We start from the raw sequence: 12,999 nt of genomic DNA, 5'->3' as shown, positions 1-12,999 counted from the left end.
TTTTAAGTTTTCGATTTCATATAATTTGGATTTAATATAATGTCCAATTAAATTATTTTAGTTTTTTGGTAGTCCCATCCACATTAACAGATGCATATATCGAAATTTGGTAAATAACTTTTTCGTTCGTCTTGATAAGCTTATTCAGGAAGTGTAGAGTTCTACAATCAATTATAGAACACCCTGTATATATTCAAAAATAACTTGATAAGTTTTGATTTTTGTGCACAACCATAATTTCTGAAGATACAGTAGTAGTTAAATTCAGAAATCTTAATATTTCTTTGACACTATTCTTTGCAATATTTAACTCCGCTAAAAATATTAGAAAAAACTGGTAACTAAAATAAAACACAGATAAAAATAGAAAAAAGATAATCATATTTTTTTTGTTTATGTTTTTTAAACGTTATCTTACATATTTTGTTTATAATATTTTATTCCCGTCATAATGATTTTTTGAAATCAGTAGTAATTTGTTTTTAAAAAATACATTTTTTTTTTATTAAATAAATTTATCATAATTTAATTATGAAACACATGTATGTATGTTTTTTTATGGATATTTTTTATTGTATGTGTTGATTTGATTGGTTGGTTATGTCACCTTTAAAAACTATACAAAATTATTTATATAAAAACAGTTTTTATTTATTTATTTTAAATAAATTCTTCTGGTTCTCTTGGAGCATCTAAATCTCGATAATGTACAACAGGTCTAAAATCTGAACCTCCCCTAAAACATAATATTTTATCACATACGATTGTTTTAATAATATTTCAAAATTTATTACATAATACAAAATTATCTACTGTAATATATATTCACGATCGTTAACAAAATGGCTGTAAAAAGAACTAATTATTTAAATATTCCGTATGTATTAAAATATTTTTAATTTCCATATAAAAATAAATTTAACAAGAAAAACCAAATTGTTTTCGTCTATTACTGCTTTAAAGATAAGATTTTTATGGCAAAATTCTTACGACTGTTGTCTTGCTACACTATTGTCAAAAAGTATTGGATTATATGCGCGGCAAGAGTAAATAAGCATAACGTAAAATTTTGTATCGAAACTGTACCACTCAGTTGCTTCTCATGTTTCTGATTTTCTGCAATAATATACAGTGTACGATGAGTAGTTTAAAATTCTGCTAAAATAGTTATTTCTCTTCAACTATAATAATCTAATGTAGTTGTTTCTGTTCACAAACTTACAAGTTTTAACTCTTCATTCATATATGTAAACAATGAAACGGGCAATTTCTTTTTAAACTCAGAACAAATACAACAATGTTCAGTTAGTTTTTTAAAAATTTCGAAGTTTTTCTAGAATTAAAAATGACCCGAAATTTAATTAATTATATATACTCTTAGAGACGGTCAATCGACTTCAACTTTTGATTGATCCAAGGAAAAAAATTCGGAAATTTCTACAAAATACAAAATTATTCTCGTAACTCGTAAACAAATCATTGCAAGATTCCAGTACGTACGATCATACTATCCTAAACTCAAAACATAACGTTCAACGAAAAAGAAGTTTTTCGCGATCATTTCCAGAAATAATACATCGAAAATAATTTTCTTAAATTTAATTTCGTTTTTTAAAACAATGATAATAATTTGCAACTCGCAATTTGTTCGTCAGAGAGCATGAAATTAAGCCCTTTTGTTATAGATCGAAAATATTTTTTATTAAATACAACAAAATATTACTTGCATGGTATCTCCAAATTTTCGTACGAGCCACACTTAAAATTGTACTGGAGCTCGAAGCGTAAATACGTACATCACGTATCAATAAACATAAGTGACGCAGACACTTCCCACGAAAATTTGGACAAATCAACGTACTTATATCAAATCAAGTAAAGACACTTAACTATTTTCCGCAAAATCAATTTTTATGGTGCGTAAGTTCAAAAACATTAGTGTTATTACTTGCTCCGATGTAGGTGCGTTGGTTAAACCATTCATAAAACATAATTTACATTCTACAGGGTGTCCTAATTAATTAAGAAAAACAAAAAAGATTTGTAGATTTCTCCAAAATTCCCAGAATTTTTTCCAAAATCAATTTCCCAATAAAAATAATTTTTTTAGAATAATTACTTCACACATCGTGATGATTGATGATGGTGCTGTCACCTGTTTTTAAATTTCTTAATAATTTTTTCGTGATTCTTGACTATTTTGTTTTTTTAGAGTTTGCACCCTGTATAAGCAGTCCAAAATAAAACTGTTACCTTGTACGTGCATACCCTCTTGAACGTTGACCATACCCTTGATTATAATAACCGCCACGTGGCATTCCACCATACCCATATATGCTACCATAAACTGGATGGCCTCCATAAGCTGGAGTGGAGTCCTCACGTTTAACCGGTTGTTGTTCGGCTAACATCGGTCGTTTAGGGTCTTTTAAATAATTGTTAAAGAATTGTACTTCTTTTTTGACTTCTTCAACTTTTTCCGCGTGTTTATTAAATATATGTTTTCGTACAAAGTCAGGACCTGAACGAAAAAAAAAACATAATATTTGAAGGGAAAATAACAAATAGTTTTTAATTTTACCTTTAAATTTCTTTCCAGATAATGGACATAGCCATTTATCTTTAGCTAATTCTCTAGTATTTGCAAGTACGAATTTATCCAATTCTGCTTGTTCATCTTTAAGTGCTAATTGTACTAGTTTATCAGTTTTACTATCTCCAGAGCCACCACTGGCTACAGTTTTATCTGGTAAGAAGTGAGACATTTTTGCTTCTACTGCCGATCCCATGAATGTTGAAATGTCGGTCTGAAAACGGAAATCATTAAAACTAATAACAAAATAAAAATTTGGGTTGCATTTGGAGAGAGTAGGGCAGGGTGTCATAAAATGACCCCCTAAGAAAAATTTTTGGTTTTTTGCATGCAATTTCTTTTAATTTGATCAAATTTTTAGAACTATTCAATATTCTTCAAAAGGAATCGTTTTACCGACCTTGTAAGAATAGATGGGTAAACAAAAATTAGTGGCAAAATTATCTAAATCAACACATTCAAGACCCGTCACAAGATAAAAAATATGGGGAGTTATTTACTTATTACAATTTTACACAGAAATGAGGCCCCAATTTACCCAATAAAAAAGGGGATCATTTAACCTGTAACGACATATTTGAATATCGTCATAAAAACTGACTGGGTGAATAGATCAAAAGCAGTCAAATTAATATTTTTTTTACGGAACACCAAATAGTTTTCACATCACAATAAGTCTTTGTTCAGCGATTAATTTGATTACGTGGAAGCCATCTATCGATAAATGTAATAGATGTCTTATTTAATTAAATAGTCACTAAAAACAGCGAGGGTTGATATTATACCACTGTACCCTAATTAGTATCCAAATCATAAAAAATGCAGTATATTTTTCTGAATAATTGATCTCTGGTAAAGGAGGAAATAACACGATCCAAAATTAATGGACTTCATTTGTTAACCAAAATAATAAACTGTGTTGCTAAGATCTGCAAAAATGAAACTGACCTTAGTTAATGGCGGTGGTCCTCTAGCATGTAAAATTCCACATCGATTTGGCATTTCATCTTCATTTGGATACTCACAATGATTATAGTAATCCACAGAATGTACAACTCGAAGATATAAAATAATTCTAAAATATCAGTAACAAAAAAAATTAATTCTTGAATTAAAAATTAATTCACTAAATTAGATTAAATATTACGTACTTATCTAATACTTTAATTAATTGTTCATCTCTTTCTACTATACAACTCGATGTATCTTGTTGTTCTGTACTTGATTCTAATCCTAATAGCTCTTCTTCTTCTGCCGAAGCTTCTTCAATTAAATAATCGGTAATATTTTTTAGTACTGGATTATTTGAGTCCAAGCCAAAGGATTGCTGTCAAACAAAAAACCGATTAATTTTTACGATTATAATGTAAGATTCGCCTTGAAAGATGTTATAACGAAAATTGTTTTTGGAATTTTAGTATTGAAATATTTATTAGCAGCTTTAATTTTTCTTAACTCACCTCTTGATTAGTTTTTGGATTATTCTCATCAACCCATAAATTAACTTTACCATCCAGATGTAACGCAACTTTTGCAGATATTCGTATATCTGATCGAACTACTTGTTTATGAGCAGTAATTCCATTTACTTGTCGAATTCGTCGACTTAAATCTCTATTTACTATAGCACCTAATTCACAATCTCGAAGCTAAAATAAAAAAATGTATCAATAATTGCAATTTTCATAATTTTAGGACAATTTTTTTACCCTTATATTATTTAAATTCCAACAAATTTCCTTTATATTTGCATTCCGTGTAAATGTAACCCATCCTCGTCGAAGCCACCTTCTTTCTGGTTGTGGGTCAGCGAGTGCAACACGTAGGAAACCAGAATATCTTGAGCACATCTATTCGAAAAGAAATTTGTATTATTTTTTTAAAAAAGTTAGTAATTATTTTTAGAAACACTTACAGCTTCAACTTCTTGCCTAGTGATGGTTGGTGCTAAATTTCGTAAGAATATTGATGTTGTTTTGTGTAAAGCTCTAGGTGGTTCGACTTTTGGTGTAGAAGTTGTTTCTTCGGGAATTTCAACTTTTTCTGGGGATTTTTTTCCCGAATCTTCTTCACCTTCTTCTGGTTCATCTTTTTCGCCATCTTCTTTTGAACTCTGTAATTGTTAAGTTATAAAAAGTAATGACGTTAACTTTGTAACATTAAATTAACTTACTTCTTCATTTTCCTCTGGCTTCTTTTCTGGTTCAACTTCATGCTCACTTTCACTGTCACTGGAAGAACTACTTTCACTGCCAGAAAAAGAAGACCGTTTGCGTTTCTTCTCTTTTTTTGATTCTTTAGGTTCTTCAGGTTCTACAGATTCTTCAGGTGCTTTTTCTACACCATTCTCTTCAACTTTTTCTTCTGGTTTCTCTTCTACGTCGTTCTCGTCCTCATCTTTTTTCGTTGAATCATCTAATTCTTCAACAGGATCTGTATCCATTTTTTCATCTTCATCATTTTTATCCTCTTTTGTTGAGCTATCAAGCTCTTCGTCGTTATCTTTTGAAATGTCTTCCAATTTATCATCACTTTTATTTTCTTTGGATTCTTCGCCATCTTCGGATCCTTTGTTATCATCTTTTACAGATTTAACATCATCACTTTTTTGAGATTCTTCATCAGCTGGATCGTCAATTTTTTGCACATCATTTGATTCATCCGATAATGCTTTCTCTTCTTTAGCTTGTTTATCTTTTTCCTCTTTATCCTCTTTTTCAATTTTTTCATTCTTATTATTTTTTTCTACTTTTTCAACTTTTACTTCTTCTTTTTTCTCAGTTTCTAAAAATTTTGGTAATATTTTACTTTAGGAAAGAGAGAATCGATTTAGAAACAAATTCGGGCATATATACAGCAGTTCCATAAATTTTTTTTGTTGATAATCTACTTAATTTTTAAAGACAGATTTTTGATGTGAAATTTCTTTAGGGCCGTATTGTTTGGAGATTTATTATTTCTTCAAAAATCGTTTAAAATTCCCAATTTAATCGTTATTTTGTTTAAAGGTAAAATAAATTAATTTTACAACTTTTTGTTTTAAGTTTGCAATTCCACTTTTTATTTAAAATTATTTAAATTTAGTTGACATGTTTCGGGTTTTATCCCATTGTCGAAACTGTACTGTCACAGTTTCGACAATGGGATAAAACCCGAAACATGTCAACTAAATTTAAATAATTTTAAATAAAAAGTGGAATTGCAAACTTAAAACAAAAAGTTGTAAAATTAATTTATTTTACCTTTAAACAAAATAACGATTATCATGGACTTCCACAAATTGAAGCTCTCAACAATCAATTCCCAATTTAATGTGCTATTGTTTTCTGATTTATTCATTAAAAATAGAAAGAAAGAAAAAAAAAAAATTTTTCGTCGTTTATACGATTTTACTAGAACACTAGAACTCGGTTCTTGATGATTAAACAACTAAATTTCAAAAAAACAAAAATCCAAATAGGAATCATGGTCTCTGTTTTTTTATTTTCTAGAGTAATAGGACCTAATCAATAGAAACATTCTTTTGACTGTCAAATATTTTCTAAAACACTTTGAAATCGTCCCAAGAAACGAGTCCTCGTATGGGATTTTGAATATTTTTTAAAAACTATGCTTCCAATAATTAAAAAGACGCAATTTTTTGTAAAAAATTTTGAATTCCTTGAAATCTTTTTAAGTGTACCCCAATAAATGAGGTATCCTAAAAATCAAGTAGTTTGAAATCGGAAAAAATTATAACGTTTGTTTGAGTTTTGGATAAAGATTAGCTCCGATAATTAAACCCCATAAACAAATATATAAAAATTTTATTGTTTCCCGGTGAGGTATTGATCTGAAAATGGGGAGATAACCTTAACTATGAGATATTTATTTAAATTAACCATACCTGAAGCGACAACTTCTGGTGTTTCATCTAAAACAGCTAAATCAGCCTCTGTTCCACCTTCTAACTTAATAACAACGGTATCTAACAATTTAATAAGATCATCAGTTCGACTACAGTCAACGCTGATATTATCTAATTTACCCCCATCGAGTAATTCCAAAAATACACCAACACGTTTCTATAAGAAAAAAAACAGATATTACAATTATTTTCGAGTACCTAGGTACTTAGAACAAAAATTTGCATGCAAATTCGATATTATTATCAGATACGCAAAAAAAGAATGCTTATTTTATAGGTTACTAACCGTAACCTGCCCACTTTGCTGGACGAATCCAACTTTCTTCAAAAACAATTATCAAAATTAATTTGAGGTTTGATTATATACATAAAAAACAGAATTATACATATATACAGCACACAGTATTTTAAGTCTCATCAACCCTTTTTTACCTTTAATCCACCTGTTTTGACCCCCAAACCCCCTATATGTCATTAAATCTTTTAATACAGCGATTTTAACCCAAACCTCTTTGACTCCTGAGCAATCGTCTAGCCTCAGAGTTTGGTTCACTCGCAATAAAGTTCAGCTAATTACATTTAACTCCCTTTTTTCAAAAAAAACTAAGCCTTAAATTTGTCTACGATAATAAGACAGCGAAAAAAAAACAGGTGGGGCACTTCAATTTACTTATAATTCAATAATAACAAATTTTTACATGAAAGTAAGAAGATTTGATAATGCAAATCTACATTCATTCGATTACACCTCTTTAGGAATTTAATTTAAAATAACAAAATAGCTTAAGTTCTCTGCCAGGATTCAAAATATACTTATGACAAATTTCATCAGAATCGATTCGGCCGTTTATCCGTGAAAATCAAGCAAACAGTATAATAATAGTTATATATATTTAAATTAAATAATTACTTTTAATGCATTCAATTGTTCCTCCTTGCGCTTGACGGAATCCTCAGGATGATATTTTAATCGGAACCTAAAAATAAATTAAATAACAAATGTAAACAATCACAATTTATAAATGGTTCCCAAAAATTAGAAAATCAACTCCAAAAAAATTTGTTTTTTGTTTTTGTTTAAAAATCTAAGGACGCGAACAGACAAAATAACGTTATTTATGAAAATTTATAGCACGCCGAAAATAAATAAGATAAAGACATATTCACACTCCGATCATAACAAAAAAAAATCTATTTATCTATACCCTAAAGTTTTCAGTATAATTGTTCAGTATAAAATTCATTTGAAGAGGTCATACATATTACGAAAAAGAAATCGTTATTAGAAAAAATGATAAACACTTTATATTCGATTTTCCCTAAAGAAGACTAAATTCCCTGATATTACTAGTATCTCAAAATTATCTGACATGGCCATTCATATTGCGCGACTCTCTGAATAGTACGAAATAAAGCCCCTGTATTTAATCCCAACCCATAGATGTAGCTCATACCATTGGACGAGCGACTGAAAGAAACAAAATGGCGCTACTAGTGGGAAATCATGTTTGATTGTCTAGTACATGGGCTGTTAGTCCTCCTATGCTTCTCAATAGTCGACGTCGAAAACAATCGCGCGGATGGTTTTAAAAAAATACGATAAGATTTGAGACAAGGTCGGAAAGATCTCTACCTTACGTTAAGTATATAAGCATGTCAAGAGATCTAATATACAGGGATTTAACTGTGAAACATTAGAGAGCACCTCTATAATTTATTACTTTAAATTTCAATTATGCTGGTATAACTCAAATTTTACAACCAATTTGTTATCTTAGCAAGAACTCTCTGGCTATGACCTGGCACTGCAGCTTTGAACTATTTAATGCCACATTTTGTTAGGATTATAGGTGTCAGTTTTTTAAGATCTTGTAAAGATTAACATTCAAAAGTGTGACAAAGATTCAGCACTCCTTTCACGAAGAAGTTTGCAGTAAGTTAGTAAATACATACCCGATTCAAAAAATCTTTGTATGATCTTAGCCGTGAGAATTTCCCATTTTAATATCAAACTCCTAATCCTAAGATGAATGGGCTCATGTTCTGTTTTATTATTGGATTTTAATACTAAGAAAGACTCTATCAAGCAATGGAAAAAAGAACTGTAGTTTGCAACGCCCATAGATACATAATATTTAACGGATATATGTATTTGTTTACAATCTTGTAGACCAGACGCACATATAAAAGACTACAGCACATTCAAATGTAATTCAAGTAGGTATCTTTTGCCTATTAATTCAATGAAAAAATCAGCTGAGTTAATTGAGTATGGTTTACATTTTTTTTATTCGTGGCGCTGACATCTTAGCGTTAAAATATAATTTTATATTTTAATGGTTCTGCTGTTATTACAACACGGGGCCGTTTGAAATTCTGGTTTCTAAATGATTTCTTTGATTTCAATTCTTGAATGATTTGTAATAAAGTTGATTGTAATTTCCATAGGAAATTAAATTAGTAAAAATTTTATATGTAAGTCGTTGATGTATGACTTTTTCAAGCAAATTTTTACCACCTAGACTATTCTATCCTACAATATAATTGATAAAACTAGCATGAATTCAATCACACCTTTCAAACATTCATACATTCACACACCTATACAAAAATAAATAAAAAAAACATTGCGCGAAAATTTCGAGAAAGGGGGGCGAAAAATAAAAAATTTGAAAAACAAAATTTAATAAATATGAAATATAATTATAATAATTATTATATAATAAATATATAAAAATTTGGTTTTGTTTGGTTTTTTAAAACGTAGATCTCACCTGTTTAGACATTTTTTTATATAAAACCTAACCTAACAAACGCGAAAAGCTATGCATTGCGCGCATTGCTTTATATTATTAAACGGATTCTAACTAGTTTTGAGCTAAAGCCGCTTTCCGGCCGAACAACACACCATTATATATATAACAATATTTTGTTTTCTTAAATTTTTTGTTTGTTTTTTTATTAAAATACATTTCGATAGTTTAACGAAGGTAATATATATTTTCACCACTATTAAATGCACAACTTTTATATGATTATTATATGTACAAACAGAAGTAGAAGTGCGTTGACTGGTCGCTTTATGCTGTAGGGAGAAAGTTGTTTAAAAAAAATCATAATAATTTCATATTTTTAGTTTCTTTTTCCTATACAGCTTATTTATTCTTGAAAAATTTGGATAAAAATCATTTTCATCGTTTTTAATTTAATAGATATTGAAAATAATCGAACGGCGACACGCCAATATAATTATATTTTAATTTTTTTCGACCAGTATGCAAATCAGCAGGTCGCAATTAGAGCCCTTAAGGCGTCAAGATTCCTATCCAAAACAGTCTTTGAATGCTTCAAGAAACTGAATCGCCTGGGACTGAATAACACAGACTAACTGGCCGGAATACCCGGACCACTCTGACGTTAAAGAGATCGAAGAAGCGGACTCACGAAAAGGGTCGTGCATAGCTATAGCTAGACCATTTATGAAGGATGAGGAAATTTCAATACATGCTATTTACACTAGCTTCATCTTCTTAAAATAGCACCTCTTACCTGGCGACGTCTCGCTTTCGGGTGATAGGTAGTTTTCAAGGAAGGTACAGAGGGCCCCTTTGCCTAGGTGCTAGGTTGCCATTTACGGTACCCCTCTTTTATATCATTATCATTATACAAATCAACAGACTTTTTTGACAGTAAATTTACGAATCGATACAAAAAAGATGTTCCAAAAATCGATCAAGATTTACTACCTGCGCTTGCACTGTACGTAATAATTTTGGAAATTTCAAAAGCTAATTTAAATTCCTGAATTCATTATGAATAATTTCTAATTTAGAATTATTTTAACATCAAGTTTTGTACCACCCTTTAGCTTAAAGTATGGCGATATCAAAAATTTTCGAATTTCAAATTTTAATAGATAAATCCATTTTGAATATTTGTGAAACTATTTTGACTAGTTTAAAAGCATACAAAAGAGTCATGTAAAATTTGCATAAAAAATTATATTTACTTAATCCGAATTTAGTGCATTTGTCTATAATAGAGTACTCGAAACGGAAGAGTGATTTTATTACGTATTAAATTCGATTGTAAATATGTGATAATATCCGAGCATAATTTCAACATATACGAATCGATTTGATAAGTTTTTATTTCTTAAGGATACACTCGATTGAAAAGGGCGTCTAAATATCAATTGCAGGCTCCTAATAATTACAATATCAAATTCAGATTGATGAAAATGATTTTCCCAAAAAAATGTGTATTTCGTTTTAATTTTTATAAGCTGTGTTTACCTTTTTTCCTCAAAACCCTGATATTTATTGCGAATGTTGCAAATTTGTTCTTTAAATTGTTCACACATAAATCTAAAAATGTTTTAAGCTGCATGGTGACATCATTGATTCATGCATCTTAAAATTTCGGATACAAATCACAAGGTTCTGATACAAGTTTTATACAAAGAACCACCCAATCTTTTTTAATTCGTGTAGTGTTGAGGTTATGACATATCTAATAATATCTTTAGAGTAATAATTTTTCTTCCCAGCATGAATGAACGGGAATGTCTAAATTATTTAATCGCAATTTTTTTTTATAGAAGTAAATTTATTCAATTTTTTTAATAATCTGATAGAATTTATAATATAAAAATAATGAAACTTCAAGAGTTATGTGTGAAAATTTAAAATACATATGTAACATACAATCCAACATTAAATTGCTTTATTATTTTAATGATGTAAATCAGGGTCAAGGTAGAAGCAGAGATTTGAACTCTACTATATTTATCTTTGAATACAAAGTAAAACAGAAAATTTTTTAAATATAGAAATCAGACTAAATCGATAAAACAAAAAATTTATTTGATGCCACATACCATTCATCATCCTTATGTGCAACGAAAAATTCATTCAACTGTTGACGTTGAAACTCTAATTTATAATCATTGTACTTCTCCACAGCTTCACTATCCGAAATATTATCATCTTGGGCAGCAAGGAACGCTTTGAAGGACATCATAGGTGGTTGTGAACCTTCGGTCACTGGAGCTGGAGCTGGTTCTCTGAAGATTATAACATTCTGATTTCCAATTTTCCATACACTATATTTCATTTTACATTAGGGTACAAAGTGGGATATAGGAACGGTTATCAAAAAGGTTTAAAGGAAATTGTTCATATAAAAAAAAATTTACCTATGCTGAGGTTGATGGTATGGTTGATAATGATTATAATAGCCTTCATGGGGTGGATAATAATCATGACGCATTCGTTTTGATTGAGGTTCTACGCTTGGTGAGTATCCACGATCTCTTGGTGCACCTCGATATTCACCCCGTGGACGTGGTCTTGACCAAGCTTCACTAAATTATTAAATAAGTTAATTTAGGGTGGTGATAGATAAAAAAAAATATATATATTTTTATATTACATACCGATCTTGCCAATCATCTCTGGAACGAACAGGACGTTCAACACCACGATAATTGGGTTCAGCTCTTTCACCACGAAATTTATCACGACGTTTTCGATCGTATTCATCTTCACTATCACCCATCTAATACAAGAAACAAAATTAAATTAATACCGTAAAAGCAATTAAATTTTCATGTTTAATGACCTAATAAACTCAATCCATTCACTGTCTGGCGCCTTGTCATCAAATTATTGTAAAAGAACATTGTGGGATTTTAAAGAGAAATCTTCTAGACAAAAGAGACTTATTCTATTAGGAATTTAAATGAAAATAAACATACCTTTAAATATATTAAACAAATTTAAGCTTATTACAATTTACAAAATTTCTTTAATGGCTGTTGTAAATACCGACGCTGATGCGGCTGATGGCACTGATGACTAGTAATGGAATTATTTCGACTTAATTTATTCATAATTTCATATTAAAAGAGTGTAGTGGTTATTCCATTACTGACGTAATGCAATATAGAAGAAATAAAATAGATAGAGAAGACAAACTTATAAGCTATTTGTACTTTCCATTTCTAATGACAAAACATAGAATATATATGTGACAAAAAAACAATAACTCTAATAATCAACATTAAATATTAGAGTGGATACTATTTAATAATTTTACAATCACAAGGCTACCAAAGAATACAGATTATGCGAGTGCAGGTCTCTATCGGTGAATAAACCAAACCAATGCAAATGTAACGTTCAATCCCTCTGCTTTTCGTACTATTAACCAACAAAGTTGTGGGTATACAAAGCTGAACATGAGCTAGTATTTGTCTTTGTGTGGACAAATTTAATACTTTAAATCGTTTGTTCATGACGTACATGATGGCGTATGGTCCATTTACCAGAGAATGTATACTTGGATTAGTATTACTACATTCCATACTTGGCTTATCAATATGCCATGGGAAATAATTTGAAGATGATAGAGCAGAATTAAATTTTGGATTTTGATTACGTCATAAAGTTCAAAAAATTGATTTTTGGATAACACAGCCAACTGCCGTAAATTTGCA

At 29.7% G+C, this 12,999-nt stretch overlaps 1 protein-coding gene across 1 annotated transcript; it reads right to left on the bottom strand.

Annotated features, from left to right (window-relative positions):
* Positions 1–545: 545 nt before the first annotated feature.
* Positions 546–12,354, bottom strand: LOC123294565 (serrate RNA effector molecule homolog). Its single transcript, XM_044875637.1, has 15 exons — positions 12,259–12,354; positions 11,938–12,059; positions 11,698–11,865; positions 11,380–11,565; positions 7,411–7,477; positions 6,480–6,657; positions 4,767–5,377; positions 4,509–4,706; positions 4,303–4,443; positions 4,054–4,242; positions 3,745–3,920; positions 3,542–3,668; positions 2,582–2,807; positions 2,254–2,521; positions 546–736 (listed from the first exon to the last, which is right to left on the bottom strand). Exons 2-15 carry the CDS (start codon positions 12,057–12,059, stop codon positions 661–663), a joined length of 2,733 nt encoding a protein of 910 aa, XP_044731572.1. The 5' UTR covers positions 12,259–12,354; the 3' UTR covers positions 546–660.
* Positions 12,355–12,999: the final 645 nt, after the last annotated feature.

This window comes from Chrysoperla carnea, chromosome 3 (genome assembly GCF_905475395.1).
Source record: "Chrysoperla carnea chromosome 3, inChrCarn1.1, whole genome shotgun sequence".
Taxonomy (NCBI): domain Eukaryota; kingdom Metazoa; phylum Arthropoda; class Insecta; order Neuroptera; family Chrysopidae; genus Chrysoperla; species Chrysoperla carnea.
This window is presented reverse-complemented; position numbering and strand designations above follow the sequence as displayed.